At 44.2% G+C, this 21,529-nt stretch overlaps 1 protein-coding gene across 2 annotated transcripts in view; it reads left to right on the top strand.

The window, feature by feature from the left end:
- Positions 1–5,119: 5,119 nt before the first annotated feature.
- The window catches only part of DOCK11 (dedicator of cytokinesis 11), a 267,077-nt gene continuing 250,667 nt past the window's right edge, over positions 5,120–21,529 (top strand). Inside the window, exon 1 of one of the 2 annotated variants that reach the window (XM_081043897.1) lies at positions 5,120–5,322. In XM_081043897.1, the coding sequence (XP_080900023.1) occupies positions 5,221–5,322 (102 nt within the window). In that variant the 5' untranslated portion in view covers positions 5,120–5,220. The remainder of the gene's footprint in view (positions 5,323–21,529) is intronic. The other variant, XM_081043896.1, reaches the window with a different exon arrangement.

Raw genomic sequence — 21,529 nt, 5'->3', positions numbered from 1 at the left:
GGCAAATAGACATATGAAAAAATGGCCAACATCACTAATCATCAGAGAAATGCAAATAAAAACCACAATGAGATATCACCTCACCCCAGTTAGAATGGCTATCATCAACAAGAAAAATAGTAACGTGTTGGAGAAGCTGTGGAGAAAAAGGAACCCTCATACACTGTTGGTGGGAATGCAGACTGGTGCAGCTGCTATGGAAGGCAGTGTGGAGTTTCCTCAAAAAATTATGAATAGAATTACCATATGACCCAGCAATCCCTCTCCTGGGTATCTACCCCAAAAATCTGAAAACATTTATCCATAAAGACACGTGTGCTCCAATGTTCATTGCAGCTTTGTTTACGGTGGCCAAGACATGGAAACAACCAAAATGTCCTTCGATAGATGAATGGATAAAGAAATTGTGGTATATATACACAATGGAATACTATTCGGCAGTAAGAAAAGATGAAATAGGACCATTTGTTATAACATGGATGAATCTTGAGATTATAATGCTAAGCGAAATAAATCAGACAGAAAAAGCCGAGGAACATATGATGTCACAGATATGTGGTATATAAATCAAAAACAACAAAAGAACAAGGCAAACATATGAGAAACAAAAACTCATAGAGACAGAGAATAGTTTAGTGGTTACCAGAGGATAAGGGGGAGGGGTGTGGTAGATGAGGGTAAAGGGGATCAAATATATGGTGATCTCAGGAGAACTAACTCTTGGTGGTGAACACACGATGGGATTTACAGATGATGTAATAGAGAATTGTTCACCTGAAATCTATGTAACTTTACTAACAATTGTCACCCCAAGAAACTTTTATTAAAGAAAATGCTACAGCAAAAAAAAAAAACATGACAGTGGTAGAGGAAACAAGACTAGTAAAAAGCCATTAATTGTTTTAGCTGGGTGATGGGTACATGAGGATTTCATTATATTATCCTTTCTGCTTTTGTGTATGTTGTACAGTGTATAAAATTTTCCATAATGAAAAGTAGACAGAAAAGTTGTGCTTGTAAACCTGTAGCAGTATAATGTTGCCTGTTTTCAGAAATTTCCTAAAAGTTTCAAGTTAATGAAAAACCCTGTTAAACTGCTTTTGTGTGCTGTTTTCGTGAGAAAAAAAAGACTGCTAAGGAAGCCAGAGAGTGTTGGAAAGGATGATGTCTAAGGGAACCATTTATATAATTGTTCTTATGATTTTATAGCCTGCCTTTTAAAATGGTGTGCTGTGCCCAACAATTACTGAAAGCCAATGAAAAATTATCAGGGGAATGAAAACATGATAGGGAATTAATTCATAGGCAATATTTACCAATTAAACATCATACTGAAATATATTGTCCCCTGTACCCCAGTGATTGCAGTTTCTGTGTCATTCAGAATCACATATTAAACATATGCACCAGCAGGTCAGGCACAGCGCAGTTGTAGAGAGCACCATTGACATCCTAGAAGATGTGAATGGCAGCCCCTGGCCATGTGCAGGGATAGTCTGGTCAGCAGTCTGCAAGTAGCCTGTAGCTATATAAACTCATTCTCCTCACTCCCAGGGGCTATTTTGGTTGAAAGAAAAGGTATAAACAAACAACCAAACAAAAACCAAAAACAGTCTTAGGGTCACACTGAGTCTGAATCTAACACACAGAGAGTTAGAATAATTACAAGTGGATGTAAACAATTAGAGCCTTTGATTTCTAAAAACTCAGGAGTTATCTAGAGTGAAATAATTTCTGAAATCGCTAAATTAAAAAGTACCTAAATATTGTAAAACAGGGTGTTTGTGTCCCTCCTTTTGCTCCAATTATATCTATTCCAAATGATTTCTTCAGTGCTCGCTTCGGCAGCACATATACCAAATGATTTCTTCATTTTAAGTTGCAATTAAAACAAAATATAGTAAGGAGGTAGTTACATGGATATACACACGTATATCTGTATAATGAGTGTGCTTTATTATTTATAATTCTAGCTCAGTAGAGTGAGTGTGTGTGTGTGTGTATGTGTGTGTTTATTTAGTCAATGCTGGAATGACTGAAGGCTCAATCTTTGGACCTCTTCTCTAGCTACTCCTCTCACTCCCTTGACCACCTTATTCAGTGTTCATGGCTCTGGATACTATCTGTACTAGCACTATCCAATAGAAATATAATGTGAGCCACATATGTCATTTTAAATCTCCTAGTAGCCACGTTCAAAAAGTCAAAAAAATCAGGTGAAATTAATTTTAATGTATTTTCTTTAACCCAATATATCCCAAATATTATAATTTCAACATGTGATAATTATTAATGTGATATTTCCCTTTCATTTTCCTGTATTAAGTCTTTGAAATCTGGTGTGTATTTTACCCTTCTTACAGCACGTCTCAATTCAGACTAGCCCCATTTCAAATGTTCCATAGCCACATGTGGCTAGTGGCTACTGTATTTGACAGCACAGATGTATATACTGACGACTTGCAAATTTACTTTTCCAGATCAGATCTCTTCCCTGAACTTCAGACTTACAAGTCTGACAATTAAGTTCGCGAACTTGTTGCAACAATGTTGCTAACCTTTTTTTTTAATTTCACAGGGATTATTCATTATGAATTTGCACCAACTAGACAAACAGTTAACCAAGTTTACTATTTGGAAGTGCTGAAAAGGCTGCGTGAAAAAGTTAAGACGACCTGAACTTTTCGCCAACAATTCATGGCTCTTGCATCATGACAATGCACCAGCTCACATGGCACTGTCTGTGAGGGAGTTTTTAGCCAGTAAACAAATTACTGTGTTGAAACACTCTCCCTACTCACCTGATCTGGCCTCCAAGGACTTCTTTCTTTACCCGAAGGTAAAGGCAATATTGAAAGGAAGACATTTTGATGACATTCAGAACATCAAGGGTAATACGACGACAGCTCTGATGGCCATTCCGAAAAAAGAGTTCCAAAATTGCTTTGAAGGGTGGACTAGGTGCTGGTGTTGGTGCATAGCTTCCCAAGGAGAGCAGTTGGAAGTTGATTGTAGTGATATTCAGTAATGAGGTATGTAGCACTTTCTCTAGGATGAATTTGCAAACTTAATTGTCTGACCTCATAGTGTCTGTAGTAGTAAGGATGCTTTAGGCTTAAAGTAACAGAATATTCAACAGAATATTCAACTAAAAGTCGCATAAACCAAAAGGGTTTACTTGTATCAAAAAGGAACTCAGAGGCAGGTAGTACAAGGGTAGGTTCAATAGTTCAATACAGTCCAGAGTCTGGATTGGCTTCTCTGAGATGATCTTGGCCTTCCCCCGTGTTTGCAAAATTGCTGCCAAGGGCAGATGCCTCACAAGAAAACACTCCTCTCAGGAAGACAGGAGGAGCTGAGGTCTCCTGCCCATCCATTTTTATCATGGTGGAAACTCTCCCAGGAACCCTCCTCCCACACTTCCTTTTTATATTCCATTGGCCCACACTGAGTGGGAGTGAGAGTATCATGATTTTTTTAACCAATCATCATTCATCACCTTGAGCTGGGCCTGCCTTCCCTAAGCCCTATGGCTGTGCTATACCTGAAGCATATTTTGGCTCTTATCAAGGAAAAAGTGTTATGGCTGCTGTGGAGGTTAACCAACGGCTAAGCCACACAAGCATTCATGAAATGGAAGGCATGAATTCATGGTGATCCACACATCCAACAATTAACAAATTTTACACACACACACACACACACACACACACACACACACACACTGTAAAGCAAGCAAAGACTGGTGATACAAGGCCTCTGCCTTTAGAGGACTTCCAGTCCCAGGCCCTCTAAGATCCTCCATCTGTGCTTTATCAGGACTAATGTGATGGCTGCTGAAATCGACCTGCTTCCTGCTAAGAGACTTGGTCCTTGCTGGGTTTCCATAACAAAATGCCACATGTAGGTGCGACTGTTTGGCTTTTGAAGTTGGGAAAAGTGAAGCGCCCTCTGGCAGTGGTAGGAATTCTCTTATAAAGGCTGCATGGTTCCCCAGAAATTATGGGCCATTTTCAAACTCTCAAAAAATGTAGTAACCAGACAGAAATTGCCACCACCGGTGAATCCTCTCCCACTTTGCACTTAGGAGGTTTTAGAGTCACTAGTACTTCAAGATTCTCATCCTTATTTGTGCCTTAAGAATGTTTATTTTACATCTAGTCAGAAGATGTTCTTTGATTCTTGGAAAACAATTTCTTGGAAGGTGATGAGGATAAAGAAAGGAGTAGGAAATGGAGAAGTGATAGCAGGACACATGTAAAAGCTTCTAGAACACTGGTAAGTCCTCCAGAACCGAGGCAATGGCCTTCCTAATGCCACTCCTAACTCATCCTCCGGCGCGCAGTCCCTGCTAACTAGACAACCTGCCACAGGCTCAGGCCCCGCCATCAGCTCTCGCGCCCGTGGTGGTGGTGGTGGTGGTGGGGTTCTGCCACAGCAAGTTCCACTTCTTACAGCCTGCTGCCTCCCAGGGTGGCCTCCGTGAGGAGGCCAGACTGAGTAAGAAAACGCGACGGGTGAGGACAGGGCTCAGTCGAGCTGCTCCTGCCAGAAAAGCGCTCTCTGTCCTTCGACAAGGGCGCGACCCCTCCTCCGCGGAGCACACAATAGGCGTAGCTCCACGTTGTTTCCCAGCCCTTGGAAGCCTGGGTCCTGGGGGCTTGCGGGGTGCTGACACGCGAGTCTCCAGCCCTCCTGAGGGCACCACAGACTCTGGCGGCAAAGGAGTACTGGGGTGGAACGTATTCCACACTTGGAGACTTTTCTTAATCCCGGCCCTCTCCCCGAGGAGAAAAATGCTGCAGCCAGACCTCCCCTCCCGGATGCGGCTGCACCAGCAACATCAGCTGCGGGCGGAGCCCGAGCGGTTGCCACTTCCCCCCTCTTCCCTCGTGACCTCGCCCTCCCCCCCACTTCTCCCTCCTGGTCCACACACCCTTCCTCCCAGACACGCCCTCCTCCTTGGGCTGGTATCGCGCAAGGCTCGGGCTCTGTAGTGGAGGGAGCGGCCGTCGCCGCCGCCGCGGTGGGGCAGGACTGCGAGCGAGCGCAGGAGGGAAGGAGGGGACGAGGGAGGAGCCGCGGGAGGGAGGGAGGGGCGGCGGGCGCCGCGCAGCTTTGTGGCTGGCGGGCCAGCGGGTAAACAGAGGGAGCAGCAGCGGCCGCTGCCGGCCTGGCCCGGGGCACTGAGCACGCCCGCGTAGACCTGCGCCCGCGGCCATGGCCGAAGTGCGCAAGTTCACCAAGCGTCTCAGCAAGCCTGGCACGGCGGCTGAACTCCGGCAGAGCGTGTCCGAGGCCGTGCGGGGCTCCGTGGTGCTGGTGAGTGGCCGGGGCACGGGACATCTCGGAGGACGCGTTCGGGGCGAGAGCGACGGGGTGGCTTCCCGCGCAAGGGGGGCCGGGACAGGGACAGCGCTCGAGGCAGCTGCCCGTGCGCTCCGTGCTCTTGGGTTCAGTAAGTTTGCGCGCTGCCTGCCGCGGGCGGGGGTCAGAGTGCCAGCTGACGGCGCTGCGGCTGCCGGGCGCGGCGGGGCGTGCTCTCGCCTGGACGACGGCGGGACCTTGGGGACTCGGACCCCTAGCACGAGCCAGGGGTGTGAACTGGGGAGCGGACTCCGAGGTGCCCGAGACCCAGCACAAAGCCAGGGGACCAGGCACAACGAGATCCCTATTCCCTCCTGCCGGCACCTGAGGCAGCCTGGGCGGAAGGATGAGATGAGCGTTTTGCACATACACACTCATGCGCGCACACACACACCGTGTACACAAAAAAGAACCCCACCCAAAAACCCCGGGCGCCCAAGCTCTGGCGGGCGGTGAGAACAGAGGAAGCAGAGCGACTTCCTCCTCCTACTGGGGAGAGAGAGGGTGGTGATGGGTGTTGAAGGGGTGCTGCTGCTGCTGCTGCTGCCGCGGAGGATAGGGATTGGAAACAACGAGGTTCCGGGGACAGTGGGCGCGGGGTTGGCCGCGGCAGGGCGAGGGCATCCCCTGGGACCCGGGAGCTCTCCAGAGGCAAGGAATGGGGAACCCTGTAGGTTTTTTGGGGAAGATGGGGTGTGCCAGACCTGGGATGGAGGACCTGTGGTGAGTGCCCCACCGTTCCAGGCTAGGGAATGAGCATTTGAAAGCTCGCTGACCCCTTGGGAACCCTCCCATCACACCCTTAGCCTCATTCGAATTGTCTGACTTCGGACCGGTGCTAACTGGCACTTGCCCCTTCTGTTTTCAAGACACTCGTTGCCAATTTCCTTGCAATAGACTGGTTGACGAGTATTTGTTGTTACTTTGGTTTTTTTTGTTCGTTTTTTTGTCTCTCTCCACTCCCTTTACCTTACCTTGTCGCCTGCTGTGTTTAAATTTCACCACTTAAGAGCGGACAATCTTTTTGTTAAAACAACTTATCATCAGAAGGGAATTTTACAGCTTTTCCTTGTAATTTTTCTGTTGATCTTGTAGAATCTATGATAAAAGCAACATTAAAGGGAGGCCAGGGGCCTGTTCCCAACAGTGGAGAAAGTTGACATTAGTGTGAGTTCTGGAGGAGGATCAAAAGTAAAATATGTACCTTTGCGATAAAGATCTGATCCCTGATAGCTTCAACTGTGCTAAGCCAAGTGACAAAAAAAATCTCTCTATGTTGGCCAGACCCTTGGAAGTTTAATTCTGCTCTTCAGCAGAGCAAAACCCAGACCTTCAGTGTTCTTTTAGTGGACTTGGTTTATTGTGTGTCTCTCCGATTTTAGAATGAAGTCCTATTAGGTCAGATTGGAACCTCCATTGTCATCGCAGCCAGTTATGACAGGAAGGCAAGCTGTGTGTAGGGTATTTACACCAGGGCTCTCTCTTGGGTGTTTGTCAGCAAGTGATTCCATCTGCCTAGCCGAAGAAACACTTTCCTAAATTCAGGAAGGAAGAAAGAAAACCTTGCTTCAGCAGGGGTGGCTGACTTACCACATCGTGTGTAGGGAACCTATAAAGTGGATAGATGGTTTCAAGAGAATAAATGGGACTCAGCAAACCTCCACTGGGATTTCACCAACGTTTGACCCGCCACCCTCAGCAGCAAAAAGTTAACATTAGCATTCTTGCCCAGGTCTTTAGGTTTAAAAAAGAATTTTGTGTAGCACAGGTGCATCTTTGCCATTGAGTCTGGCAAAGCTGGAAAAACTGTTAGTGAGAGGAGAGTCTTTGGGGAGATGCTACCAGCCTAGCTTACTTGGGACCAAGGCCACAGATTTTTACTAGGCAAGGCACAGGCATGATACTTACTACTACTCTGGTATGTGATCCACACTGAAATTTTGGGGGTGAAGGAGAACTGATTCTAGGAATCTCAAATCAACCAGTATCTATTGAGCCCTTACTGCATGCAAGACACAATGCTAGACAGCCTGTAATTGTAAGTGAATGCGGATGACTTTTCCTCCATTTGTTTTCATTAGTTGCAACCTGGGTTGGGTCTGTGTGTATGTGTTTGTCAATAAAACACCCAGATTATATACACAAGTCAATTTTAGATTGTTCTTAGCACCTTGGTGAATGCTATTTTTAAGCAGTTTAGTCAATTAAGAAATAAGGAAACAGTCTTAAATGGAATGGATTCTCCTCTTAAATGGCTCTTAGTCCCTGCTTTTCTGACACAAATTGCTGTTAACCAATAGCAAAGCCATGGGATGCTGGAGAGCCAGTGGACAACATTGCAGCTGCCTCTGTAACTTCTGATTCTTTTCAGATTTAAGCCCTAAACTATTCCTAAGGGACATCTGAAGTAGGATTTACACTTGCTGCTGTAAACCTGTGATACTCGCACTAGGGCTTCAAGATGGAGTCATTACCACAGTAGGTCAAGCTTTCCTATGCTGTACGAGTTTCTCTCACTAGAACTTGGAAAACCCACCAAGCTGGGCCAATATTCAATATTTCCTTATTAGGTGTTTTTTTTAAATATATATATAATTAAACCTTTGTTAGCATGTTGCTAATGTGTGGGCTAAAAAACCCAATTTTTTTCTCCTACCTTCTAAAGTCTTTTGGCTGTTCATCAAATTAACAGAGACAGATTAACAGGAGATGATCACATTTTAGTACATGCTCATAGGGAATTCACATACCCATGAAAATTCCAAAGACAGTGAGGCAGCATTAGGTATATATGACATTTTGGGCAAAGGATAAAAGGGTGGGGTGGAGTATTAGATTTCAGGAGTGAGAATGGGCGATTTACAGGTACTTGAGGAAGAGCAGAACATACATGGCAGGAAAATTATTGCTAACAAGTGCCTGCCTGGAACCCTGATATTTGCCATGCTTAATTCAAATCAGGCTAAGGTGAACATTCTAAGATTTCCTTCCAGAAGTAGATTTTTCTGTCTGAATCTCTTGGACAGGAAAGGGGAGAGGGTCAAATTTTCTTTCTGAGTCTTGTTTCTTAAAATCAATATCCCGAAAAGGCAGCTTCAGGGTGGCAAAACTTTGATTCCCTTCACTAACATTATTTCGTTTTGCTTGCTGTTTGAAAAATTCAGAAGGCGTGAGCTATATACCGGGGGTGCCAAAAAAAATGTATAACATTTTAAGAGATGTTAATACTTTGGTCAACATTGCTCAAGCAGTAGTTCAACGTTGCTCAAGCAATACAAAAAAAATGTATAACATTTTAAGAGATGTTCATACTTTGGTCAACGTTGCTCAAGCAGTAGTTCACCATAATCTGAAGTGTCTGCCACTTTGAGCACCTCTTGTAATTACAGAAGTCAAAAGTGACTTGTAGTCATCTTTTGTTATCGGTATGTATTAATGCAGTTTTTTCCTTTCTTAAAATGTGTATACATTTTTTTTGGTATCCTCTGTGTAGTATAGAGTTGTGTACTCAGACCTTCATTCAGTTGTTAGTACTTCCACAAATATATTAACTGTATAATGAAGCAGATATAGACTGTTTTCGTTGCTTCATTTTCCTGGAAGTTTGACATTTTTATGAAGGTCGGTTTTAACCTAGGGAAAGGGATAATTACTAGAGAATTAACCGTTGGCAGAGATTTCTCAAGAGAGGCTGCTTAGGGAGGAATATTATAACCTGAGTATATATGATTAACTGAGAAATGTTTACATACATACATGTTTTAAATGCAGAGTTTTAATGCTGTTTTTATTATAATTCAGGATTTATTGTGTTTTTCCCAAAAAATAAGACATAGCCAGACAATCAGCTCTAATGCATCTTTTGGAGCAAAAATTAATAAAAGACCCGGTCTTATTTTATTATAATATAAGACTGGGTCTTTATAATAAATATAATATAACATAACATAACATAACACCTGGTCTTATATAATATAATATAACATAATATAATACCGGGTCTTATATTAATTTTTTGCGCCAAAAGATGCATTAGAGCTAATTGTCTGGCTAAGTCTTATTTTCGGGGAAACATGGTAGGCATTTGTGTCTCAGGGAGAACAAAGGCATTTGATAAACCTGTTGTATTCTGGCTCTCCTAAAGAGGAGTCACTGTGCCTGGGCAAGTCACCTAGGAGGTGTTTAAATACTGTTTGCTTGCTGCTGCTGAATTTACCCTCAACTCCGCGTGCTCCAAAGGATCAGGAAAGAGTTGCTAGATGTTACAGGTTGTAGCCCTTTGAGGCAGGGTAATGAGTGCAGTGTCCCCTGACTGGCAGCAGCCAGATTTCACCTAACTCCAATTAGAGGAAAAACTCCCCCAAAGCTGAAAGGGCTGCAAAGCTTCTGCAACTATTGACTCCGCCCACCCAGCATACACTACCTTTGCATAGAATGTTTGTTAGGTTGGAATTTAGGAAAGGCTGGAAAATGAATCAGCTCCCCTGATCCCTCTTCCCTGGGGAATTTGTGGAAAGTACTTAATATAGAACAAAACAACTGACACAGCGGAATAAAGCCAGTTTCGATGGGCCAAGCGGTTCCAGTTCAGAGACTTAGCTTTGATCTGAATGAACTGAGTCGGGCGAGTTGCCGGGAGTTTTGGTGCCTAAACATGGAATAGTCTCACTATTCCTGTTGGCCTTTCCAGGTTGGGAGGGCCTACAGCAAGCCACTCCTGGAGGATCTGTTCAAAAGCTCAGTGGAGAGTGCTGTGAAACCACAGGCCTCACTGGACCCTTTTTGAAGCACCAAATAGAATTTTTTTCATGTTATATTCTCTGAATTGTTTCTTTTCGTAGTCTAAATATCAGTAAGCCTTCTTTTGGAAACGTTTATTGCTTTGTTATGTAATAAACACATTTATTGTAGAAGAGTTAGAAAAACAGAAAAGAATAATCACCTATCACTCAGGGAACTTTTAATATTAAAACTCTTTTGTGTGTGTTTATATGTGAAAATATGGATTGAATAAATATATGAACTTAATTTTTTCACTTACCAATATCTTATGAACATTTCTTCACATCAATAAATATAAATCTACACAATCATGTTTAACGACTGCCAAAATTCCACTATGGGTGTACCATAGGTAATCATTTTTTATTTTTTATTTTGGTCATTTTTAATTTTGTAGTGTTATAAACATGAGCTGTCCAATACAGTAGCTACTAGCCACCTGTGGCTGTTTACATTTAAATTTGAATGAATTAAAAAATTTAAAAAATCAACTCCTAAATTAACTAGCCACAGTTTAAGTGCTTGATAGCCTCATGTGGCTGCTGGCTACATATGGGACACCACGGGCAGAACATTTCCATCATTGCAGAAAGTTCTGTTGGATAGCGCGGCTATAAACATTAAGTGAATGAACATCTCTAGGCAGGCATTTTCAAACTTGCTAGATTGTCCCTTTCAGATAAGTTTCTGGCATTGGAATTGCTTGCTTAGACATTACACACATTTTTAGTGTTAAAAATTCTTCTTAAGCATACTGTTAAATTGCTCTGCAGAAAGTTGTTGCCATTTACTCTTTCACTAGCAGAATATATAAGTGTTCGTGTTTCCTCTCCCATGCTAACACTGGATAGTAATATTTTTTTAATCTGTGCAATCTGATACAAGATAAATAGTGCATCATAGTTCTAATTTGCATTTCTTTGAGAACTCTTGAAGTTGAAAACATACAGTTTGTATGTTGATTAGCCATTCTTATTCTTTTGAGGATTTGAGTGAACCTTCTTACGGACTTGCCTTGTTTATAATTCTTGCAATAAAGGTCTCCATCCCCAAGATTCTGTTTTGATAAGTCTGGGGTGGGGCCAGGCATCTGCATTTTAAAAAAATAGCCAAGGTGATTCTGATGTGCACAGAAATGCTGATTAGACCCCTTGCCCACTTGAGACAGGAATGTCCCCTACACATACTCCCTGCTTTTTAGAGGGCTATGCTAGAAAGGCATCTTGAGCTGAAATTTACTCTTAAGTTCCACAAATGGCTAGCCTACCTCTGCTGTTTGCAGCCACACACAGTATGTGTGCTTCCTCTTTCAAATGACAACCCTTCAAATATTTGGAGACAGCCACCATGTATGTCATTTTTAAATTCACCCTTCACAAAGCCAAAGAGCCTTCATTTCTTTCCTTTATTCCTAATGTGACTTGGTTCCAAGATTCTTCACCATTCTGGTCACCCTGTTTGGGCTCTTTTCCAAGGTCTCAATGTCCTATTTAAAAGGTGGGAGTCCGAGCACAGGCTCAAGAGTCAGACCTGGGCTTGAATCTGATCTCTGTCACATGCTTGCATTGTGAACTGAGGCAAGTAACCAGATCTCATTTTCCTCATCTCTACAATGGGGATCAATAGTTGTACCTACCTCTGGAGTTCTTGTGAGGATTAAAGAAGGTAATGATGGAAAGTGTCTGATGTATAAGTGAAGCATAAAGGTTAAAAAAAGAGATCTGCTGGGGAGGGGAATATTCTGGAAGGGACCATCAGAATACAGTGGGGGAGGGGACAATATTTCTTACTCATTTTGTATATGAGCCGAGAAGTCAGGAGCTGTGTATTCATCTCTATTCTCAGTGCCTCACCCAGTACCTGGGATGCACGAGGTACTCAGCGGAAAGTGCACTCAACAATATATAGCATGGATGCGATGTTGGGTGACTGAAGGCCAGGTACATAACTAGTTAAAATATATAGTTCCAGACAGAGAAAGAACAAAGGCTTTAACTGAGGCCCTGAGAATGGTGATAAGGGGTAAGATGTAAGAGATGTGTCAGTGATCAAAGCAGCAGGATTTGGTGACTCTTGAAGAGGGAGGAGAAGGGGGAAGGAAGAAGTGGGAGGAAAAGAAGAAGAGAGGAGGTGGGGTCAAGATGACAGGTTTCTGAGCTTGGGTGAACTGGAGGAAGAGCATGTTTGGTGCTAGTGGAAGGGAAAAGAAAATGAGCATCCTCAACTTGTGAGGGTTGTCAGTGCAAAACTAGGTTTCTGTTAGGCAAGGCAATGGAGAGAATATTTCAGGGGAAGGCTGAGCATGTAGTGTTGTGTTTTGGCAACAGACTAAGGTTCTTGAGGGCAGAGAAGAAAGTGTTCCAAGTGGGATCAGGAAGGGGAGGCATAGCCAGGGCTGAGTTGACAAGAGGTGAAAATTGTAGGTGAAATTAGCTGATTGAAGAGGTTTGTACCTTTGCGGGTGATTAGGGAAGTGGGAGGCAGGGCATGGAGTAATGGTTTGGAGGCCAGCCCCAGACTTCCACTTAGAGTGCTGATGGTAATTTACATCACCCCTGGGCAGCTCCCCTGCCAGGGTTTGAGCAGTGGAGATGAGTAGTGCCCCGCACTCCTGCTGTGCTGAAAGAAGCTGAATAGGATGTTTATGTGTTTGGACTCACAAGCCAGGAAAGGAAATTAGATGTGTGCAAAGAACAAACAGAAGATAGAAGCACAGCAGGAGGCTGGTGCTTCTGCCTTCTAAGCTTAGTTACAACATCTCTGTCCCTGACATCAAGCTCTTTTGTGATCCTTAATGTTTTTCAAGAGTTAGGTCCTTTCTGGGTTCAACAATGTTCAGTAGGCCTTTGCTAACGAACAGTGTTAATCTGTGTCATTTTCCCCACATTTATTTGACTACAGTGGCCCCCACCCTTTTTAATGGGAAACTAAATGGTAGCTATAACACTGAGAAATTCATATATAGTGTACACGTGTGTCACCTTGGCATTCCTTTACTTGGCCTCTGTGGATTACAAAGTGCTTATTACCATCCCAAATCCCCAGATCTCCACTTCAAGACCCCTTCTCCACCTTGCTTGTTGGAATTCAGAGGAGTCATTTATTTACCTACCTGGTTTTGCTTTCTTCTGAGATACAGAATTGTCAGTAAGGCATGTTGAAAAAGTATTTATTTATTTGTTTGTTTGTTTGTTCATTTATTTTAAACACAGGAGGGAAGGCCAAAAACCACAGGAGGGAAAAGTAGCTAGAGCTGTTTCCCCTTTTCTGTGAATCCTAACCGTAATTTTATGATACATATCTCTTTGGGATTTAGATCTTGGTTTCCTTTAGCTTTTGTCAGGAGTGCATAAGGATTCATGGCTAACATTGGCCTGCTGTTTATACTATCAACTTAGAACCAGACGCCTTGTTAATTCTTGCAGGGCCCCACCCTGGAGACTCCCAGAGCTGTCTCTTTTGGAAAGGGACAGCCTCATTTGGCTGGAATTTGCTTGGAAGCTCCTGCTTGTTAGAGCAGAGTGCTTAGGAGTAGGCTCTGGAAGCACACTGCCCAGGTTCAAAGTTCAACTTAGCTACTTACTAGCTGGGTGAACTTGGGCCAGTTATTTAACCTACCTATGCCTTGATAAACCCTCTTGTGGGCTTGTTGAAAAAGGCTTAAAGGAATTGTTACATGAGAAGCACTTAGAGCAAGCATTGGCACATGGGAAGCACTCGGTGACTATTAGCTCTCATTATTATTCCCAGGCTTTATGGTGGGCAGAAGACATCTTTTGTGTACCTTACAAGTCAACAGATGAAAGTAAACTTGCAGAAGGGAAGCAGATATGCTTGCTTTTTAATTTTATTTCCTTGCTCCAAATCCTGCGCCAAAGGGTTAGCTACATGGCTGAGCCAAGAGTCATACCCTTCCTGGAAAAAGAAGCTGGCAGGGCCCTCTCCATTAGGTTCTTCGTAGTATCCATTTTCAGTCGGCGTTGGTCATATTGAAGAGCCCAGGGGATGTGAGCTAGGGATCTGGGTCTTTGGCAATTCTTGTCTTCAGATTAATCTGAGGAATACTCAAGTGGGAAGTCTAATCCTCTAGTGGGGAGGAACACCTAGTCCTATGCTTGTGAAGAAGGTCCTCCGGTCTGGGGAACTTGCATGTGTGGCGTCTGGCAGAAGCAGTCACCTTTCTGACAGTCTATTCAGTGTGGTTTATGCAAAAGGGTGGAAAAAGGAGAATTGGGTTCTGTGTGGAAAAATAGAATTGTTATGTGGGATCTCTGGTCCCGCTTCCCACACAAGAACGCAGGATATGATGAGGCCGAAAAGGAACACCGACGGAGCCATAGATAGGGGAGTCATACCACTATAGTCTCACTGGCGGCTGGGTTGGAGAAACAGGAAGCAGGAGCCACATGATCCACAACCCGCCATCCTTTTCTCTGCCAACCAGCAGTCCCACTTGCTAGCTGCAATCCACCATCTGCTTCTCTGCCAACCAACCAATCCCCTAGTGTAGCCACGGCAGTTATATTAGTGGCTAATGGCTAACCTGTAACAGCTGATGGCCACCCAGCCACAGCAGATGGCCATCTGATTACCGCTGATGGCCATCTAATAACCGAGCCAGCACCTTTCCATGTGAGGCCGAGAGCCTGGAAACTGCTCTCTGGGACACTGTCCCCACAGTCCAACCCCTCCAGGGTCTTGCCTCACAATCTATGCAACAAGCATCTTCTACAAGAGGCCCTATGCGAGGAGCCTAGAGGTGGATGAAATATCCTGGGTACAGCCAGGCTTTCTGGGCACAGCCAGGGTTTCTCAGGGTACCGTGCTGGAACAATAGTGGCTCACAGACAAGGTGCTCACACACTCTCGACGGCGGCTAGGCAAGACAAAGGTAGCAAACATCTGCCTGCACCCCAACAAGGGGTCTTCCTGCACCACAGTCTCGCTGGCGGCCGGGCGAGACACAGGAAGCAAACATCCGCTAGTTCCACTACATGGTGGTATGTTCCCAAGCAAACAGTCAAGCGGTCCATTAAATCAGGGATGGAAGGCAATTCCCCGTAGTCCACAGTCATTTGCCAGGGCTGTGCATTGGCCTCACAATGTGTGCCCTCTCCGCAGGGCCAGGACTCCAAGTCCTCCCCCACCTGGGGGTGAGGGACGACCTTGACCTCACCCGCATCATTCACCGAGGACTTAGCAAGCGTTTCCTCGTGGACTACAAATCCCGCACCTGGGCTGCCTCAGCAAGCACTTCCCAGCCCACACGGCTGCAACAACCTTTGCTTTCTTCAGTCTATTCTGGTCGGAAAGCCATCCATGTCCTTCCACCCCTCTACGGGGGTCCAACTCCTGAGAACAGTGGCCACTGGGCACCACACACTGTGTGGGGGCCACATGTCCTCCTGCCCAGAGTCAGACATCATTCTTGCCGGAATCTTGCTTGCTGTGCCAGGTATCTGAATGGGCGATGGCCTCCGTGTAAGATGTCCACAACTCTATGAGCCCACGGCAGCAGCAGACCACCAAAAGGCAGGCGATGCCCGCCATGGTCAAGAGGATGGTATGCCATCCAGCGGCTCGAGAGAATGACCAATTTACTGAGGGGTCATGTTTCTCCAGGCAGATCGCGTTTCCTGTTCCCCATGCTGGTTGAGACCCTGCTTGCTGCGCCATGTGTCATGCAGGGACTCTGGTCCCGCTTCCCGCACAAGAACGCAGGACGTAGTGAGGCCAAAATAGAACAGCCACAGAGCCATAGATAGGGGAGTCATACCACTGTTCTCGCTGGCGGCTGGGTTGGTTGGTGGAGAAGCGGACGGATCATGTGGAGCCTGCCCGTGTCTCCAACCCAGCCTCCAGTGAGACTGTAGTGTTATGACTCCCCTATCTGTAGCTCTGTGAGTGTTCCTTTTTGGCCTCACCATATCCTGCGTTCTTGTGTGGGGAGCAGGAGCTAAGTCCCTGCATGACAAGAACTTCAGTACTCTTTCCTTTCCTTCTCAAAACTTTATTGACATCCCTTCCACTCATTAATCCTCACTTTAAAAAATCAAGTGACTATTGAAATTCAAATGCCTTTTTAAAGTTCTATTTTGGAAACATGTATTTTAGTGGAAAAATTTTAAAGCCTAAAGGTCTCCTAAGAAATTAATGTACTTTTTATATTTGGCTATTCTGGTTTTGAGGCAGCAGGACAAGTTATGTTAGGAATGGTGTGTACGGCTAAGTCGATACTGCGGAAAATATGCCAACTGTTCCAGCGACGTGGTTTACCTGTTGTCTGTGCGGAATTCACACAGTCACACCTAAATTTGCTATTAATGATTCCCTGCAATTCTCCACCTTATTTTTATTGCCCATTGAGTATCGTTCACCGGAAGCTGTATTTTTGCCTTTCCTGAAAGCTTATTTCAGATTGTGTATGTTTCAAGCTGCTGAGAAATGTTTGAAGATATTCTGGTACTTTAGCTTTTCCATCATGTTGCTTTCCCTAATGACTGAAATATTCTACTGGCTGAGACTTAACTAAGAAGTCAAATGTTCTTCCAAGCCTCTGAGACAGAACATCTTTATTTGAGTGTTTCAGTGAAGTGTGTCAGGAAGCTGGGGAATGCCTTTGTAGGAAATGTTTTTTAGATGACAAGAACTTGAATTTTTATAGACCCAGTCTTATGAACAGTTAAAAAATGCTGTTATGCGTGTGGTCTTGAATGTTCTTACAAGTCACTATTACACACATACTGCATTGCTGTCATCTCTCTTCTATAACTGGGGAAACAGAGGCATGGTTTCAAGTGAGGCAAGCTGTAGGTTATCCATATTTTCTAAATGACAAAACAGGTAATGAACTCCAGGTGTCTCAATTCCTTTGGAGTAATTAGGTAAAGAAGTACTGGCTCCTGGGCCAGATTCCACAGTAAAGCAGGTGGAGGAAGCTCTTTTTGTGTGGTTTTGGTGATGACCTCTTTCTATTGGGAAATAGTGTTTATTTCTGAACAACCTTAGGTCTTTTAGTGGGAAATTAGGAAGTGAGGGGGAAAAAAAGGATGAGATTGTTATTGAGAAATGTGGGCAAGATCAGTATAGATTTTTCCTTGCCAAAGTAAACCTAAGGATTTTGAGAACTGTTTGCAATTGTCCATTCTTCCTTTCTTTGTTATTTGAATAACTATATGGGAAAAAAAATCTCCAGAATACTGACTCTGCGGAGGTACCTAGGATCATGTTCATGGAATTGCTTTTATCTTTTTTTTTTCAAGTGGGTTAATACTGTCCAAACATAACAACATACGTATTTCTCTCCATGCCTTTTATATTAGTAGTTCAGTTTTCTCACTTGAGAAACTGACAGCTTTATGTCTTGCAGAACCTGTTGTCAGTGTTCATGGTGTGAGTGGAAGAGTGCTGTTGGAACAACCAGTTTATTTTCATAGGTGAACAAGTTCCTAATGCTTTGGTGTATTAAATGGTTTCCTAGAGACCTGAAGGAGGGAATACCACCTTCTAAGATACCTAATTTACCTCGGAGAAATAACAAGTTCAGTAGGGCTCGGAATCAACTGTTACAAAAATTGAACTAAATCGTTATTTAAAAGCTCACAGGGGCCAGTAGTGTTCCTTTTGCCCTACAGAGTGTTATTTACATCATGCTCTATTGCTTGTAGAGCAATGAGGGTCTCTCTGCTAACCTGCTTCCCGGGGGAGAACTGCTCCTCCACTACCAGTGACCGACATGATGCCTGCTTGCCGAGGAACTTGGTCTCTGTCTGCCCCTTTCAAACAAAATGGTCTGGCAGAATTCTCATCAGAAGAAAATTGTATAAGGCTCAGGTCTGTAATTGAAACCCCATTTCCTCTCCCTGCCTACCTCCCTCTCTCTTCATGTCGCTGGAGCTACTCTGATGTCCAGAGCCAGCTCAGTATCGCCCCAGGTCCACCCCGGGTCAAGAGACCAGCCTAGGTCTATGCAGGTGACATCAGAGCACTCTCACATTCAGAGCTCAGGTTCTGGGCCCCAAGTCCTAGAGGCTGCTGGTTCTGCCCTCTCTTTAAAACCCATTTCTGGTCACTGGGTTTTATCTTCTGTTTTGTCCCTTTGTGTTGCTGTCCCAGTCACTGTATCCTAGTTTTGACCCCTTACCCTGTATCTAATGCTATGCCTTGGGTTTCTGCCCAGTGGCCCAGTTCTTCTAAGAGTGAGGTCTGGACTTGTTGCTGGTCCTAAGGATGGCTGTCGTACCCTCACCTGATCTTATAACAGCTTGAGCTCAGCCTGGGTGGGATTGTGGACTGAAGGAGTTGAGTATCTTCTTAGAGAACTCAGAGGAGGCAGAATGCCTGGGATGACGAGTTTAGCCAGTGGCCTAGTTGAGGATTACATGGCCTATTAGTTTCCTGTGGCTGCTGTAACAAATTGTTACAAACTTAGTATTTCAAAACACACAGATTTGTTGTCTCACAGTTCTGGAGGTGACAAGTCTGACATGGGTTTCACTGGGCCAACGCCAAGGTGTCTGCAAGGCCTCACTCCCTGCAGAAGCTCTAGGGGAAAATCTGTTTCCTGGCCTTTTCCAGCTTCTAGAGGCTGCCTTCATTCCTTGGCTCATGGCCCCTTCCTCCATCTTCAAGGCAGAAATGGCTGGTCAAGTTTTTCTCGTTTTGAAGTTTACCATGCTGGTCAAGTATCATCGTATCATACTGACACTGCTGCTGTCATCATATCTCCTCTGTTTCTGACTCTTCTGCCTCTCTCTCACGTACAAGGACCCTTATGATTACATTAGCCCCACTTGGATAATGTAGGATAATCTCACCTCATAATACTTAACTCAGTGACGCCTGTGAAGTCGCCTTTGCTGTGTAATGTAGCATAGTCAAAGATGTGGACATCTTTGGGAAACCATTATTCTGCCTACTTGCTCAGGCATTGCTGGAGGTTGAATAATGGTAAAATCCTAGAGTCAGATGGGTTCCCAACATGGATGCTAACCTGGTGGAGGAGGGACAGGGATCTGGTAGACTGGCAAACTGTTAGCCAGCTGCAGAAGTCTTCACAGAATTATGAGTAAGCACAATCCCTTTTGAGAATTTTGGCTGAAAGAAAGCAATACAGGTTTGTAGTCTGCAATTTCAATTTGGATGTTTTCTTAAATTATTCATAATTAATTTTTCCCCCCCCACAAAACTCCCTCGGCCTAGAGTTCTTGTAAGTAGGCACTGCTTTCAGACTTGAGGTGTTTCAGGATACAAGCTGGCCAGACATTTAGCAGGCATGTAGCCAGCTCAGGCCTATGGAATTTTCCAGCCTCAGTTAAAGTAAAAAGAGGTAGAGGTGTGTGTGTATGTGTGTTTAAAAGAGAAAAGGGATGGTTTCACATCACAGAGAATAACTCTTTAGCTAACAAGCCCCAAGACACCTCTCATGTGTCCTGTGTGAAAGATACTTCACCCATTCTGAATGTCGAGCTATACCGGGCATGGCCCCCCTTCATTTCCAAGGTAATTGTAGGATCCTTTCCCAGAAATGGGTTTCTAAAACATGATTGGCGAAGCAGAGAGAAGGAATGGAAAATCTCTCTGATTCCTTCTGGCTACATGGTGATTTCAATTGAGAGATAAGTTGAAAATTCCTCTCTTCACCAAATCCAGCCACTGCCATCTTAGAGACACCACAAAAGCTTTCTGGCTGATCACATTTGCACCAGACCTCCTCACACTGGCCAGTAAAATACCCAGGATGAACTGATGGCAGAGAACTTTACTGCTCCGAAGAAGTACTCTATCACAGATGTGGATTGCATTTTCTATTTTTACATCAATTCTAATTGGTCATGGCTATATTTCTCTGAGGCCTGGCCTATCTTTTTTTTCAGGCCCTTAGATGACTGACCAAGTTTTGATGCACTGAAAATCACGTAAAAAGCTAGGAAGCCCCCAGATTTTGTTTCAAAATCTGTACAGACAGAGGGAGAAGCGGCAGAGGCAGCTTCTGGCTTTCAGCAGCTCAAAAATCTCCTGCCCGCCCTCCCCCCACACACGGACGAAGTGTCCTAAATCTCAGGAGTACTGGACACAGGGCTGGGGGTGCTACTCTCAGCATGCATTTGTGCAGGCAGGGGCAGAAACAGCACTGACTCTCTAAAAACTGTCATCAAGACCCCTCAATCCCTGGCATTTAAATCTACAGTCCTAAATTCACTCTGGGCACCAGGTGACCAGCGCTGCTTGCGCAATAGGCAGGGGACTCTTTGGCACAGTGGAGGACAACCTGGAGATTACTTGGTGGCATTAAGCCAAGACTGGTGCTGCTCCTTGTTTTGCTTTGCTTTGTTTTCTATTTTTTCTTTTTCTTTTTCTTTATCTTTTGTTTTGTTTTATTGTTTGTTTGTTTTGTGTTTTTTTCTGTTTGGTTTTTTTGTTTGTTTTGCTTTGCTTTGTTTTGTCTTCATTTCTTTGATATATTTGCCTGTGTTGAGTGGGGGTTGTCGGTCGTTTGTACATGTGAATGTACTTAGGTTTTTTTTTTGCTTTGTTGTTGTTGTAGTTGTTGTTGTGCTTGGTGATTTGCTTTGTTCTGAAACTGCCCTACCAGGGCCCAGCTTAAGAGGCACAAGATTCAACATATCCAGAAACCAACTCCAGACCAAACCAGAGTACCACCGGGTTTGACCTACAAGTCACACACCCAGAGGGAATTCTCTGCAGACACAAGAGCCCATAGAGGCCAAACCTCATTCAAGTGGTCAACCTTCACCCATCAGAACACTATGCGGTGGGCAGAGCCAAGTCTCACAACTAGTCAGCCTAGGAGTTAAACCCACCTACTCACAAGCAAAAAGCAATTAAAGTTCTTCTTGAACAGGACAATATACACAACACAAGAGTCACCTTTGGAGCACACGCAGAGGAGAAGAACGAGATAAAGGACATATATTACATAAGATATCCCAGCAAGAACTAAGAACTCTAGGAGATCTACCTAATACATCAAAGCAAACGCAGAGAGTCAGTCAGAATGGGGAGACAAAGAAACATGTCCCAAATAAAAGAACAGAAGAAACCTCCACAACTGGAACCAAATGAAGCAGAGGTAACCAACCTATCAGAGACAGAGTTCAGAACACTGGTGATCAGAATGTTTAAGGAGCTTAGAGAAGACATAAAGAAGGATATAGAAATCATAAAGAACAACCAGTTAGAACTAAAGAACACAATTACCGAAATTAAGAACTCACTTGAAGGAATGACCAGCAGGTTAGATGAAGCAGAGGATCGAATCAGCAACTTAGACGACAAGTTAGCAGAAATCACCCAAACTGAACAACAGAAAGAAAAAAAGAATAAAAAACAATGAAGATGGGTTAAGAGACCTCTGGGA

The sequence above is a fragment of the Rhinolophus hipposideros genome (genome assembly GCF_964194185.1).
Source record: "Rhinolophus hipposideros genome assembly, chromosome: X".
Lineage (NCBI taxonomy): Eukaryota > Metazoa > Chordata > Mammalia > Chiroptera > Rhinolophidae > Rhinolophus > Rhinolophus hipposideros.
Note: the sequence above shows the minus strand (reverse complement) of the source record. Positions and strands in the feature narration are given on the sequence as shown.